Source organism: Pseudoliparis swirei, chromosome 4 (assembly GCF_029220125.1).
Source record: "Pseudoliparis swirei isolate HS2019 ecotype Mariana Trench chromosome 4, NWPU_hadal_v1, whole genome shotgun sequence".
Lineage (NCBI taxonomy): Eukaryota > Metazoa > Chordata > Actinopteri > Perciformes > Liparidae > Pseudoliparis > Pseudoliparis swirei.
In genome coordinates this window covers 10,554,133-10,569,867 of record NC_079391.1, presented here as the reverse complement: position 1 = coordinate 10,569,867, position 15,735 = coordinate 10,554,133, and the positions used below count along the sequence as shown (strand labels likewise).

General features: G+C 43.7%; 1 protein-coding gene across 4 annotated transcripts in view; it reads left to right on the top strand.

Annotated features, from left to right (window-relative positions):
* The window catches only part of furina (furin (paired basic amino acid cleaving enzyme) a), a 70,403-nt gene extending 58,105 nt beyond the window's left edge, over positions 1-12,298 (top strand). For all 4 annotated transcript variants that reach the window (XM_056412894.1, XM_056412895.1, XM_056412896.1 and 1 more), the window contains 9 exons: positions 308-480; positions 1,726-1,938; positions 3,974-4,074; positions 4,962-5,065; positions 5,279-5,396; positions 8,301-8,480; positions 8,574-8,698; positions 9,801-9,923; positions 11,218-12,298. In XM_056412894.1, the coding sequence (XP_056268869.1) occupies positions 308-480; positions 1,726-1,938; positions 3,974-4,074; positions 4,962-5,065; positions 5,279-5,396; positions 8,301-8,480; positions 8,574-8,698; positions 9,801-9,923; positions 11,218-11,825 (1,745 nt within the window). In that variant the 3' untranslated portion in view covers positions 11,826-12,298. The remainder of the gene's footprint in view (positions 1-307; positions 481-1,725; positions 1,939-3,973; positions 4,075-4,961; positions 5,066-5,278; positions 5,397-8,300; positions 8,481-8,573; positions 8,699-9,800; positions 9,924-11,217) is intronic.
* The last annotated feature ends 3,437 nt before the right edge of the window (positions 12,299-15,735 follow it).

Genomic DNA, 15,735 nt, shown 5'->3' with positions numbered 1-15,735 from the left:
GGGGGGCGAAAAAAAGCTCAAGATGCAACGGATTCAGATATATTGTGTTTTTTATTCCACACTTTTCTCTTAAAGATTTATGTGACTTAAAGTGCCACTTGACTGACGACAATTCGGTCTGAGATTCGAGTGTGTTATGCTTGTAATAGATAATGTAGCATAGAGCCACTATCCATTCACTTCACTTTGGTTCTTTGTTTATTAGGCATTCAGTTTGATTTAAATGATTCACATATACACTCGGAAACCCTTTTCTGTTTTGTCATCCGGTGTGTGCCTGTATGCGTTTGTGTGAATGTGGACACAGGTGTTCGTATGCTGGATGGTGAGGTGACTGACATGGTGGAGGCCCAGTCCCTCAGTCTGAATCCCCAACACATCGACGTCTACAGCGCCAGCTGGGGCCCAGAGGACGACGGGAAGACTGTGGACGGACCTGCAAAACTCGCCAAAGAAGCCTTTCTGCGTGGAGTGACGGAGGTGTGCGTTTGAGAATGTTTTTAAGGGACAGAAATGATTTACTGCCTTTGTTTGTGTGTGTGTGTGTGTGTCTGTGTGTGTGACTTCCTTTCAGCAATCAGTAATTGAACTGTTTAAGCATGAGAGAACACAAGCGGGAAGAACAAAACAATTTTTGCCCCTGACAATTACGAATGGAAGGGAATGTCCTCTAAAAGCCACAAGGGAGGAACATCTTGGAAAATGAATAGAAGCAGCACTGATAGAAATGAAGTATGAAACGTTATTTTTTTAATATTCAATGTTAGTTGAAGGGCACTTTTTAAACCGCCAGTTGATCTTTTATCTCTCAGCTGGTTTCCTCAGTCGTCATGTGCTCTCTTCAAGTGTGGATTTGTGTTTGAAAGAACACTTAAAAAACATCCAAACAGTTACTGAATCTTTGAATACCAAGACGAGCATTTCTAATCAAAGGCTTCCAAACAGAGATTTTAAGGGGGTAATTTTGAAAACTGGTTTCTCAGTAAATGCCAACATGGCAATCTAAACCAAAAAAGCACCACGGTGCCACGTAACCAGTCCTGTTGTGTATATATGTATGTCTTTATTTGTTTGTGTGTATATATATATATATATATAATGTGTGCGTGTACATACACAAACAAGTCAACAGATTAATAAGCGTACCGATCACACCACAGGCTCTTATCTTTCTTCTCCATGAACAAACACAATCATCCAGCTACCCCTGACTCTTGTTATCGAGCAGTAGGATTCAAGGCATGTGCCGTAAAGCTGATTGGCACCACTGACACCGGCTACTAGGATAATTGCCACGGGTGCGTCAGATGGCGGTGTGGCTGGTGCGTATCTGGGTTGCATCAATGCAGAGAGAGATGGTTCTAGTCGATTCAATAAAGCTGCTCTTGGATGGAAATTATTGCACTTCTAAGGCTGAGAGGTTGAATGATTTATCACAATGGAGCTGTTGTCATATCGTGCCCCGTTGTACTGCATTGCTGTAATGCAATGTATAGCTCTTTTTGATTTACTGAGTAACCCCCCCGGCCGCTGGGATGTATGCTGCATTTTAATGGGACCATTTTTAAACGAGACCTGAAACAAATTTGCCTTTCTATAATCGGAATTCCTATTTAAGATTGAATGAGTCTTTCCTATTTTTTCTGGTTGAGTGTGGTCCTATGAATGAATGAGAACGTGTTGGTTATTTTCTTTGTTTGCCTTAATGTGTTCTACATCCTCCAGGGTCGTAGTGGTTTGGGCTCCATCTTTGTGTGGGCTTCTGGGAACGGAGGGAGGGAGAAGGACAGCTGTAACTGCGACGGCTACACCAACAGCATCTACACCCTGTCTATTAGCAGCTCCACCCAGAACGGCAACGTGCCCTGGTACAGCGAGGCTTGCTCCTCCACCCTCGCCACCACCTACAGCTCGGGGAACCTCAATGAGAAGCAGATCGTGAGTTGTGGCTCTTTCTCCTCCTCTTCTTTTCCTCCCGTTCCTCACAATACCTGAACTGGAAGGTTTAAGTGACACACACATTACCCTTGAGGTTTAACAGATGTGTAAACCCATTTCCTTCCTCTTCTTACATTAGCGAAGCAAATTTGGTTTCAAAATGTTGAAACCTGCATTGTTTACATCAATAACATCATCTTACCTGCTTTTACTGGCGTCGGATAATAAATAAATGTCTCCTTGAGGTTTAGGTCTCCTTGAGGAATTTTCTATACCGCAATGTCAAAAACAATTGCAGCCAAGCTGCGTTATGGCGAAAAAGTGTTGAATCAGCTGTTTTTCTATCACGGAGAGGGCACGATATGAGAAAACGTCCCTCAAGACGAGAAGCACAGACCAAAAAACAAGAACAGCCTTTCATTTGTCAATTATACAATTCGCACAAATGTGAACAAAAATAGGCTTTTTCATAAAGAATATTAATTTAATGTATGCTATATCATGATGTAGGGGATCTCATTAGCAATTTTAAAAATTCTAAATGCATTATGTACTAAAAAATGCATTTACATGTTGTACATACATGGTTGCAGGTAACAATTATCTTAATTACAGTCTAATCTTCCACATATTCTCCTCCATAAAGTGATTTGTTTGGGCTTTAAATTGTCAGAATATGTATCGTCTTATCAGAACAACAGTCCCAAATCCAGAGATGCAGCTTGCTATTACCGGAAACCAGGAAGTATTCATATTTAAAAAGCTGTAATCACTGCTTTTTGTTCTTGAATAAATAACTATATTAAAACAGTTTCAGATTACTGTTTATCTAAATGGATTTAGTGATTCATTTAATAATGATGTCAGCTCCATACATACAGCACATTCTGCAGCTTTATTCTGAACCTCATCTTGACTTCTTACTTCTGTCCTCCGTTACTTTTTCTTCTCCATTCTTTCAGTCTCGGACCGTCACAATTGTTATGAATAGTGAACGACTGAAACTCTGTCTGGCAATCTGTTGCTACTTAAAATTCTTGTCACAAACAACAAATCACACGCACGCACAGTCTTTCTTATTCGAGCACACAGTCTGTCAGCCAGGCCAACTGGACGGACATCTCCATGACATGTGGCTGGTCTCTTAATGCCTCAGAGCTGTACCCGATTAATTCTGCTGTCACTCACGAACCCGGGAATGAAGAGACTGCGTAGAAAAAAATAAAGTGAGACCTCTGGGGTGAGAGCGAATATGTTAATGTCTGGTTAGGGGTTTTTTTCACTTATATTATCCTTCTCTTTCAATTTAAAGAAAGCGAGATAAGGCACGCTCCTGAATGCAAAAGTAGAGCATTAGAGTTAGAGCTCTGCGTTGGCCGTCACAGGAAGCTGGTTTTTGACTAACTGCTTTTGTATAATTTTTTCTTTCTTTTTTATAATGACATTGATTGACCTGCCCTGAAGGATTTTACCGTGGTGGATTGAGGGCTTTTTGCAAAGCAGTGTTCTGTAACCTTTATCCTTGCCGAGATCGTTTTTTGCTGAGTACAAACATTCTGCAACGCCTCACTTTTTGTATTCAGGCAGCTGCAAAGGTTCACTCCTGGGAGATGCCCAGGACAACCACAACCCTCTGCTGTTGGTCATTTAGGGGATTTCCACTGGGGCAGTTGATCTGAAAAGAGTCTTGCTCACAGACGTCTCACGGTTTACGATGTTCCTCCTTTAATTTTCCAGCTGGCAACAGGAAGCCGCTCTGAGGACGTTAAGTTCCTGCTTCTTTACCTGATCGGCTATATAAGCCAGGAAGGCAAATTCACAGTTACTCTATGAGGTGACCAGGATTTCAAAGTCTTGTGAATGTATTTTTTAATATTCAGGTGCTAAAGATTAGGATTTGTGATGCTGTCGATGAACCAGAGTGAAAAAGAATTTAAAAATAGTGAATTGGAAGAATAGAAAAAAATAGATTTTTTGTTCTCACTTTTTTGATCCGAGCTGTCCATTTCAACTTTACCGTGTTCATCTTCCATAGGTGACTACAGACCTCAAATCAAAATGCACAGACTCCCACACGGGCACATCTGCCTCCGCCCCGCTGGCTGCTGGGATCATCGCTCTTGCCCTTGAGGCCAAGTAAGTGCTTATCACCATTTTCACAAGTCTCTACAAGCCTTGCAATTCTCTTCAGCTCTGCGGTCTCTTTCTAACCATTTTCCTCTGACCTCTTTAATGATTAAACTCATTGTGAATGCTATGAATAAGAACTGTGTTAATTTTACAAAACCACCTTGTGATTTAAACTGTGCTGGGATTATTCTAGAACAAAGTTTTGTAGTTTTCAGAAACGGCATGGAGACAAAATCTTGTAAAAGCTTTGAATTAGAAACTAGTTTAACATTCAAGCCCCACTCTTGTCATTTTTTTGGCGTCTAGTTTTACAATTGCAAATTGGTCATTTAGTGGCAACAGGTGAAATAATGTTCTCCCTTTTTTGGCACAGATTGTACACTCTTGTATTAAATCAGACTTTAACTGCAGGTGCTGCCTCTTTATGCATCCATTCTGCTCGATTATCACTTTTTACGAATATTTTGTAACCTCTCTGCCTGACCGAGTGCATTAGCAACAACAGCACTAATCATTCGTGTCTAGTCGAGCAGCACTAATGGAGGGACACGCATGGATGTCAAAGCAGTGCTGAAAATAAGTCGTTAGCCTGAGGAAAAGAAATTAAGTGAGGCGAAAGCAAAAAAAATTAACTTTTTTATTTAAAAGTTGAAACCAGCTGTAACCGCTTGTTGTCTATTCAAACCTACATGGCGTCAAATGAGTTAAAACACATGTTGACTGAAGAGTTAGTCTCATTCAGCAAAGTATGTGGCTGGTACTTCGTTGTATTTATTCAGCTGTCCACCAGCAGCTTAAGACTGTAGGAGGTATTGTCAGAGGCTTCTGTTTGATCGGTTTGACCATGTGTGTTTGTCTTTCTCTTTATTTGCTTGCACATACACACATTCCAGTACAAATCTGACCTGGAGGGATATGCAACATCTGGTCGTACGAACCTCTCACCCTGCCCACCTGCTCACCAACGACTGGAGAACAAATGGAGTTGGACGCAAAGGTACAGCAACATCTTCTACGTTCTCTTCAGCCATCTGCAGTTTGCAGATGGCTTTTTGAGGCTCATTAGCATGTGATGATTATCATATGACTGGAGATGCAAGTCCCTGGAATTGGTTGTGTGAAAGCTTTAAATGTAGCTGTAACTCTTCTGAAGTCTCAGCAGGCCGACATTGATGTGTCTGTTTCCTCTCGTCTCTCGTGGTTCCCGCAGTGAGCCATTCCTATGGATACGGTCTACTTGATGCCAGTGCAATTGTGCAGCTGGCAGAAACATGGACCAGTGTGAGGCCACAACGGAAATGTGTCATCACCATGGTCAGTGAGCCAAGGTCAGTACATTACACAGGCACACACCCACCCACCGCTATCACTTCAGAACAATCTAGTACAATCTAATTAACAGGAACACATAATTTGTTTCAATTATTTTGAATGCAACCCAGACAGCTGAATCCTAAACTGCATTTTAGAATAATGTGCTGTTGAGTGGAAGGTGCCTCCGCTGCCTCGCTGAGATTATTGTAGTGCAGTCACACTAACCACCTAACTAACCGTTTTCTCAAAACCATAATCTTTACACACTCCCAGATAGTTTGCATCATGATCGTCTGCCCAGCACGGCTAACTGGTTTTCTCCATTCTGTGTGAGCAAAGAGAAGAGCAATGGGTTTACTGGTGGAGCAGCTGGCCGGTCACTGGATCAGATAGTATTTTGAGAAACATTCTCTCTGCTGCAACAGCGCTAATTATTACAGGTTGAATATTAAAAATGTTTGCACAAAAAGTGTGAGGCTTAACGTACAGGATATGATTTATATTTGTGTCTACAGGGGCACTGCACTGCATACACAGCGATTCACTCGGCCTGTCGAACACTAAGTAACACTTAAAATCAGCATATCGTGTTTGGCGATGGTGGAAGCTTTCTTTGGATTAATAACCAGGTTATATTCTCACTGTCTCAATTCAATTCTGTTTATTTTATATAGCCCAATATCACAATATGACATCCCCTCACATCGGATTAGGAAATACTAAAAAAAATATTACAATGGATTCCGACTTTTTCGAAGTACATTACCAAATGGCCGGAATACCCAATATGTACCATAAAAGATCCTGGCTGGCGTACAGGAGTGTCCTGGCTATGATGGCACCAGCATATAGGCCACAGAGCTAAATAACCATTTCACATATATGATGCCATAGAAAATATATGAAGGGTTGAATGCCATCAGAAAAATGATAGATTTCAAATAATAGGAGTCAACATACCATGACAAGAAATGGCAGAAGAGAATGAAAACATTATTTTGACGTAAACTCAGTGTGGGACTAAGTGTCACCTGAGCGTCAGTGGGCGATACGCAACATTAAACTGGTCCATAACAGAAGACAATGCTTTTGTCTTCATCTGCAACTCGGCTCAGGGCTCCAGTTAAAATGATCCGTCGGCTTGGCAGGGAAGAGAAATATGAATGTGTCGATTCATGTGGTGCTTTCTCTGTTAACTGTAACTATCTCCGTTTGCCATTTCCTTCCTAACTTTCCTGGTGTCACAGTCGAAATAAACACAGGCTGACATCTCCTCTTCATTATGCACTCACTGTCACTTTACTCGCTGGGTTAGAGGCTTCTCTCTCCCTCTCTCTCTCACTGCAGCATGAGATGCTCCGAGCAGATGGTTTGAGCGTCTGGGGGCAGCAGTCGAGGCACGTTATTCAATTTACATTTTAGGTGTTTAGCTGGCTCACTTATCCAGAGTGACTTGAGATAAGTCTGCAGGTTCAGTGTCGTTCTCAATTGTATTCAGGGATTACATCTTTCAGTCATTGCATTTTGATAACAAATATCCTATTTCCAGGCAAAACGGCAGTACTGCACCATTATGACCATAATCCTAATTCCTTTTGCCATTTAATTGTGTAACATTCAGATGATGAATGGATAACATTTGAGTTAAGTGCTATTCTGTGTGTATAAAAATGTCTTTATATATTTCAGAGTGGCAAGGTTTTGCAGATCATTGATTTAATTTATATTGGTTACCTTAACCGAGTTTAATTGGCCTTAAAGCCGTGTGCGTGTGTGTGTGTGTGTGGAGTTGGAAGCTCTCACAAATATGTTCAAAACGTGATTTATGATGTAGAAACCACCAAATGGACGGCCTCAGGTTTGGCTGCTTCTCAGAGTTTTGTTTCTGCGTGGTTCTGAAAAGCTTCGTAATCATGTCTCTCCAGGACTATTGCCGTTAACAAATTTAATTTAAATATCAATTAAGAAAATGTTTCTAATATGTGATACATCTGGTATTGGAAGAAAACATTTCATTGCACCTGCTTTGAGAACAAACTAATGTCCAGCAGAAGACAATATTGATATTTTGGTGAGACTGAACAGAGAAAGCTTGTTTCATTCCCCAGGCATCTTTTATTTTTCAACCATAATGTTTACAAAGAGTCAAACTTGTCTCCTCTCTTTCCTGATCCGATGCTCTACAACAGCACCACACATTGAGCTTCTCCCAGACCTTAAATCGAAGTGCTCCACAGTGGGCAAATGATAACGATACATCGACTACAGCAGCCATTTGTATACATTTCCATTTCCTTCTCGTGTTTTTTTTCTTTTTGTTTTGACTGCCAAGGAACGCCACAAAATACATGACCGAACAGGCAAATGTCAAAGTGCTGCATCGCGGCCAATTTGCATTATAATAATTATAATGTGGCTCATTCCCTGTGTGACGCTGTCGGCATCTAGTGTAGTGCTGTATATTGACCTTTTTGGACTTTTCCCATGTGAGGCTGCCGCAACGGTCAAATGCATTTAAAGAATCCAACAATTAACCGTGAAAAATGTATCCGACTGAACCTGGAGGGACCGTGGGCAGTTCAGGGATCACTTGAGTCGGTACAACCCGTAGTCTTCCTCCATCACTGAATTATTGTGGATGCAGTTTGTAATCTCCAAAGCGGGGGAGTAAAAAGAGGTGGGCGCTTCACTTCCACCGAGCACACTGCACGCTGTGAGATGCTAATCCTCTTCAAGGCCACTAACTCTTCACCCTTTGCAGACTTTCACACTGGCCCACAGCCAGGCCTAAAACACTCTGTTATCTGGAGTGGAGATACTTCCGAGCTCAGAACCAGCCGGTAATGATTTTAGCAGCGCAGAACCCACAACTCGTGGACATACCGCTGTCTTCATGTGTCCTTTCTCCCGTTTCACAGGAACATCGGCAGCCATCTGTCCATCAACGTGAGCGTGGACGGCTGCATCGGGACGGACAGTCACGTGACGGCGTTGGAGCACGTTCAGGCCCGGCTCACTCTGTCCTACAACCGCCGGGGAAATCTGGCGATCCACCTCATTAGTCCCGCCGGCACACGCTCCACTCTGCTCCACCCCAGGTACAAACACACCCGTACACACAGCACAGACACAACAGTGTGGGTTGGTAAACACAAACTGTGTACACGGCCTGCTCTTGATTCTTCCTGCAGGCCTCACGACTACTCATCAGAGGGTTTTAACGACTGGGCTTTCATGACCACCCATTCCTGGGATGAAAACCCCAGCGGGGCGTGGACGCTGGAGATCGAGAACGTGGCTGGTGCCAGCGACTACGGTAAAGCATCTTCGTCCAGAGAGATTCAAGACATTCGCACTGTTGGTGGAGTTGCCGCATGTTTGTGTGTTCACAACTAGACTCCAGTGCTCTCGTAGTTCATGTATTTTGGCCGTATTTGAAATTAGGATAATTCTGCAAAATAATGTCAATATTGTTAATATTGATTGAAGCTGCTGCCATTGCTGGAGTCTGAGCGGAGGGAGTTTTGGGAGAATCTGCCATCATTATTTTGTTCTGATTCCAAGGGGACTCGTTTTTGGACCTGATGACGAGCGGCGAGAATAACTGTGGAGAAAAACCCAATATTCTCATTGATGGTCTCTTTTGCTCATCAGTGTTACATTGAGGCCATTTCATAGCCAGTTAAAAGTCACTTGTGGTGACCTTAACTTTGATGACTTCTTCCTGATGGATTGACTCAGTAAACTGTCATTAAGCGTCTCAAGACGATATCTTCATATAACTTTCTTTTACTGTTTGGTCTGAAAATATAAATCCTTGCATTTAAGAAGCTGGAGCCAGACAAAGAATAGTTTGATTGATTTTTAGTCAATTGACTTAAATGATTACAAGGTTTTTGTGTAAATAAATGACCTGAAGTGGGACGTCTGAAAGAGCTGGTCGAATCCTCTAAATGCTAAGCAATGTGCTTCAATGCTTCCTCTTTTATCTCCTTTAGCATAGGGAGCACCTGACTATCCTTACTTGAAGCCAAGAGAGCCAAAGACATACAGATCTAGATTTTTCTTTTAAACTAAAAAAAGATATATATAAACACCTCACACCTCCCTCCTCAAGAGGAAGAGATTACTAAAGTGGAACCTCTCTCAAGTCTCCACACTTGACTGATTCTTCAGGGACGTGCTCTTCATAACACTCATATTAGGCACAGAGGGAAGGCATGCGATGCTGTCTTTAAACCGAAGCTCATTTCAAGGAGTCATTTTATGCAGAGAATCTACAATGAGTCTACAGCGAGAAGAGGATCCATTTACAAAATCCACCCCAGGGAGTGCCGGTGCCTTTCTGTTTTTTGACAGACCTACTTTGTCTCTCTGTTCATTTAAATGTGTTTAATCTCCTCCATCTCTCCACTCAGGCACTTTGACCCAGTTCATCCTGGTGCTGTATGGGACCGGCTCGGCGTCTTCCAGCTCCTCTGACGAAGCTCAGTCTGAAAATGGAAACTGTAAGACCTTGAACCTGAGGCAGATATGCATCGGTAAGACGAGCGTCTCGTGACCACAGGAAGTTACTGTCACAACAGCTGACGGCCATACTGAGATGTGACATGTGAAGTATCGTGCGAGGATGGCATATGCTCCCATGTGTGCTCAGCTGTCTCCGTTTGCATCACATGCCTCCATGTCAGCTGTGTGCCGACAATTATCCCATACAAACTTGTCCTGTAAACAAACAAAGATCTAACTTCTGATTTATCTCTATAAACAGATTATGCATTCACACAAAAAACAAGTCTGTGGGCAATCGGGATAAGATTTTTATTATTCGCTAATCACGTTCAAGCAGGCTTGAATGCAGGTAAAACGATCCACAGGGAGCAAAAGGGCAAAAGAGACGGAACACATTGGCCGAAATGCGATCCGGTAACCAACCTGCTATCGCCTGACCCTGATTATTATTGGTTTAATATCGGCGTGTAAACTGGCTACATGTGACACAATCTGGTTGTAGTGTCTCAAATCAAACTCCAATCTTGTTTGTTGTAACTCCAGAATTAAGCCCCTCGTCCCCAGAGGGTTATCCATCATCAGACCGACGGCCCGCGGGTTCAGAGATTGACTTCTCATGAGATGAAATTGTATTTTGCTGCAGGTCCTTTTTTTTTATAACCTCATTTAAGATAAATGGTGCCCATATGAGTGTCTCCTACCTAATCCAAATACTGCTATAGGCAAGGTCTCATACTACTGTGTATGTCCACCTACATATTGTCTGAACAGTGACAGTCTGACCCCTACAGGCTGTCAGAGGTAACTACATACCAACACAACCGATTTATATGCAGTCATTAGAGGGCCAACAGAGTTTAATTACCATACATTTTTATTATCATTGTAGTAAACAATACCCTCTGATTTTGGGATCATAACAGCAGTTTTCATGTTATTTCTTCTGTTAGCTCTGTTTTCAGCTCTATTACCCCAGCAACCCATTCTGTTAATTGCCATTACAGTCAATGGTCTGCATCTGGACTGCCTGCATATGGGAATAACTCTGTTGACTTTAACATTCTGCTCTCAGGCATATAAATGGCCAATCTTTATTTCATCATCAGTTTTCTTAGTAAGCAAAATAGCTCTGAGAAAAAAAAAGAAAAAATGACAACTTAAAAGCAAAATGACCCTGAAACTTTGTCTCACATTTCCCGAGACAACCCACAGATGGGTGGATGAATACAGAAATGTCCGACACGATGTACACTGTGCCCTCTGGGCCGCCACTGCCCTGCTCCTGTCGTGGGCTTGTCTGACTGGTGTTTCTCTGCGTTACAGAGTGCGACTCCGGCTACTCCCTCTTTCAGCAGGGCTGTGTGAAAGAATGTCCTGCGAGCTTCTCCCTGGGCTCCCAGCCCGTCAACTACACAAGAGGAAACTCTATATCACCGGTCACCGTCCCGGCCTGCCTGCCCTGCCCACCGCCCTGCCTGACCTGCAGCAGCCTCAGCCCTCGGGCCTGCCTGTCCTGCCCCCCTCACAGCTCCCTGGACCCCTTCTCTGGCACCTGTCTGCACCTCAACCAGTACATGCGCGAATCCCATGACAATTTCCTGGTGGGCCAGGGGAGCTCGGTGACGGCGGTCCAGCTCAGCTCCCGGCTGCCCATCACCATCGCCGTGCTCAGCTGCATGGCCATCATCGCCACCTTCGCCGGCACCTTCCTGCTGCTGCAGCTGCGCTCCGGCGCGCTCATCAAGCTGCCCTCTCTGGAGGCCGGCGGCGGCCTCAGGGGCGGCTTCAGCCTGGGGGGAAACAGGGTGGTCTCGTACCACGGCATCCCGACAATGTGGGGGGACGACGGGGTAAATACTGACTCTGATAACGAAGAGTTTGACGTCCACAATGAGAGGACTGCCTTTATCAAAACACAAAGTGCTATTTAATGCCTCCCCGACATCCCTCCTTCTCTTCTGCTTTTAAAGTCTTCTCACCTTAATCTGTCTGACGATTCAGAGCCGTGGTAACGACCTTCATGCAGTCTTCTTCTGGTGTTATCCGTCATCTCCTCTTTCCCGTCTCTTGCTGGGTTCTCCTCTGAGGACCTGCGGTGGGAGACCTGAAGCCGGCGTCTCTCGGACCTCGGGATGGTCCGAGCGTCGCTCTGTTGGTACTTGTGCGCTTCTCTCTATCAAACCGTCTCTCTTCTCCCGCCTCTTGCCCTCGGTGACAAACGGTGTGTCTGTGCTTCGTCCATCTGACTCTCCAGTTCCTTCCCGTCCCCGGGAAGCAAATGAATCTCATCCTCTCTTGTTTCTCTCCTTCCATCAGTCTCCGTGCAGTAGCCAGAAGAGGTGTGTGTGTGTGTGTGTGTGTGTGTGTGTGTGTGTGTGTGTGTGTGTGTGTGTGTGTGTGTGTGTGTGTGTGTGTGTGTGTGTGTGTGTGTGTGTGTGTGTGTGTGTGTGTGTGTGTGTGTGTGTGTGTGTGTGTGTGTGTGTGTGTGTGTGTGTGTGTGTGTGTGTGTGTGTGTGTGTGTGTGTGTGTGTGTGTGTGTGTGTGTGTGTGTGATGAGCAGCGTACTGCCTTTTTTTAATAGAGAAGCTAAAGCTGGTCCTGTCACATGTAGTACTTTAACTTTAAAATATGAGGACTAAACGTTGTACTGCTCGGCTTGAAGTCATATTTGGAAACATTGATTCTCTCTGAAGTGTTATTGAGTGACGTACACAACATCCAAAGTCTGTACATAAAAGCACCATTTAACTGTAGCAATGCACAGTGCATTTAAAACATGCGCAAATCAAAAGTATCGTGGCTGTCAAGGCAATGTCCAGACGTTGATCGTTTACGGTCATGTGTCACACGTCAGATAAACAACGCAGACGGTGTGAGAGCTGCTCTGCTTCTTCCTCTCTGATAAGTGTGTGTGTTTTGTATTTACTTTAAACACAAAATCCAACTTCCACACTTTTGCATCTGTATAGTTATGGCTCTAGGTGTGAGGGGGGGGGGGGTAGTTTTCTTGTTGTACACACAGTCTGGAAACAACTGAGTCACGAAACTAACAAAGCTTCTTCCAGACTTTTGGGGATTCAAGATGGACTCCATTCATCTTCACGTTCCCCTGCGCTCGTCTCCTCCCCAAACCCCCCAAACCCGGCACATGGAAGGGCATCAAAAAAAAGTACGATGAATGGAAAAGAAGAAACGGAAACCACGTATACACACACGGGCTACTCGCGCCACCCCGAGGCACGATGCCTTCCGGGGCTATCTAGTTTCCGTGTTTGATGCGCTCGCCTCGCGGCTGAGGAGCCGACGGGACCCGGAACGACGTGCGACCGCGGAGCTCAGGAGCCGCTCAGAGGCGGCGGCAGGCGTCGAGTTTCCTGCGATTGATTCCTTGAGTGAGCAGACGCGGTTAACAATACATCAAGGCTTCCCCTTTTGTCAGAGCACATTAGCACCACACACATGCATTAGACACGCCTCGTGTCATCATCACTGAACCTGTGTTAATGTGTGTGTGAGAGTTGGTTAGTTTGCTGCTTATGAAAAATGTCTTATCTTGCCCTATCTAGTTTCCTTTCCTCCTTCGCTTCCTTGTCTCTGCTCCTCTTCAATCTGGAACGCTGTTTAGAAATCCTCTTCTCATCCGTGTCTCTGCTCTCACCCTCCAGTCCTCGTCTAATCTGAATTTCAGATTATCGCTTCGTTCTTGCCAATTAATTATATTCTGAATGATACTGCAGCAATTATTTATTCTGAGAGGGTTTTAATCATACCTTTAGGGAAGATTGTTTTAAAGTGATTACTTTTCATCTAAAACGTGCATCTCATGATTCAACCCAGTGTCGCCATTTTGAATTCATCGATCTCTTTTTCTATCATGTGGACATATCTTTTTTTTTTCCAATTTCATTTCCAGTACAAAAATTGTCTGAGAGGTTGTCATGGTAATGAAATGCAACATGCAGCTGCTCATCCTCTTTTTTTCTCTCCTATCATTCTGCAAGGCTTCATACACCACTCGAAGAGCTGTTAAATATTTATAGAGGTCAAATACTAGAAAGGTCACACATGACGACGCTCGTCGGGAAAGCATTAGGAGGATTGGAATTTTAGTAAAAAATGATGTTGAAGGAGAGAGACGAGCAATTGTGATTCATAAACTGTATAGCTGCTGTGTACATTGTAGTCCGCTGAAACTGATCGCTCTCACAATGTATCGTCTTTAGGAGCAACATTCCCGGGCCGCTCCATCCGGGCGTCCCACCCCCGTTATTGAGAATATAATTCGTAGAAGGGTGTCCAAAGACCTTGTGGGATAGCGTAAATCTACAGGAAATTGATATGGACATTTTTACTCTGGTGGCTCCATCAGGGTTGAAGACCTTTTTGTTCATAAGTTTATGTCACTGACAATCAAATCATGTCCTTGTTTGGAGGGCATGATGGTGCACAAGCACACAAAACTAATCGATTTGAATTTAACCACTTTAGATGGAAACGCTTTCTCTGAGGGATATATATATATATCATAAATATATTCAGAGCTGAATGTGATTTGAATTGCAAGATCTTCTTCAGAGAGAGAGTGATAAAATGAAAAACACTTTACGAGAAAAAAGAGTCTCCAAACCAATGCCATCCAACATCCTGTTGAAAAAGATGGAGACGATTGGTGTGTATGCTCTCAAACGCAACACTGAGCCAGCACGCCTAATTCATCTCAGATGGCTGGTGCAGGTGTCGCACATTTGGAAAGCAACCCGAGAACGTAGAGAAAGTGTCCTGAAAAGGAGCCGCGCTAATGTGGCTGCAGGATAACAAGCGTGTGGCGCACAGCTTTGTGTCGCGTACGTTACTGTCAACTGCCATTTAGGCTTCGATTTAAGTTTAAGGAGGATGCGAATTTAGAAATGTAATAACTACAGCCTCAGACTGGAGCCACAGCATCATATCGACTTCCCAGCTTGGTGTGTAAACGATAGATAATGGGACAAAGCGGCACTAAAATTGCTTCCATAAACTATTTTCTTAAACTCTGGACGCAAAAAGTTTGCTGCAGTGTGGGACTTTGACCAATGCAAGTTAGTATTGATGTGCAGTCTTATCAATATTCACTGAGCATCTCCCCTAACTAAATATTTATATTGCTTCCAGAAAGAATAAAGTTTTCCCCGGGAGTGCAACATTTTGGGGGTGTTCAGACACGTTTCTGTGGCCTCTCGAGTACACACTCCAAATGATTAATTCATCTTAGCTTGATCTCGTATTTGCTACAGCTTGAAAAAAAACAACTTTAAACTGATGAACCCGAAGCTTTGAGCATTAAAGTGTTCAACTTTTAACTAAATCATGAATGCGGGCAGCATTAAGTAGCTCGTGCTTCCAAAGCGCGGGGATCTTAAGCCGCTCACTCTTTCACGGCGAGAACAATAACTAAAGTAAAGGGCCTCTACTCGTCGTCATAAGGCTGCCACTGTGACGCCTTTTAATGTAGAAAGTAATATTAATGTTGCAGAAAACATCTTCTCTTCGCAAATTGTCTCCGGCTGTAAAGAAACGATTCGCTCATGGAAGTGACGGAGGCTTTTTTTCTCTCCGTGCAGCTGATTTATTTCACGTGGAGCTCGACGGTGCTTCGGTCCCGCCTTTAGGATGTCGTCGAAAAGTGATCAATATGAAGTCGGATAGATTTAATAGGAGCAATATCTTTGGCATAACCAAAGACAATCATTTTAATGCTGTCTGTTTAGTGTTTACGGCGTGTTGCGTTCATGTCCTCGCAGTCCATTGACACCTTTTGACGTCATTCTGTCATCTCAGCTTTTTCTTTTCCAATCTGCGCTG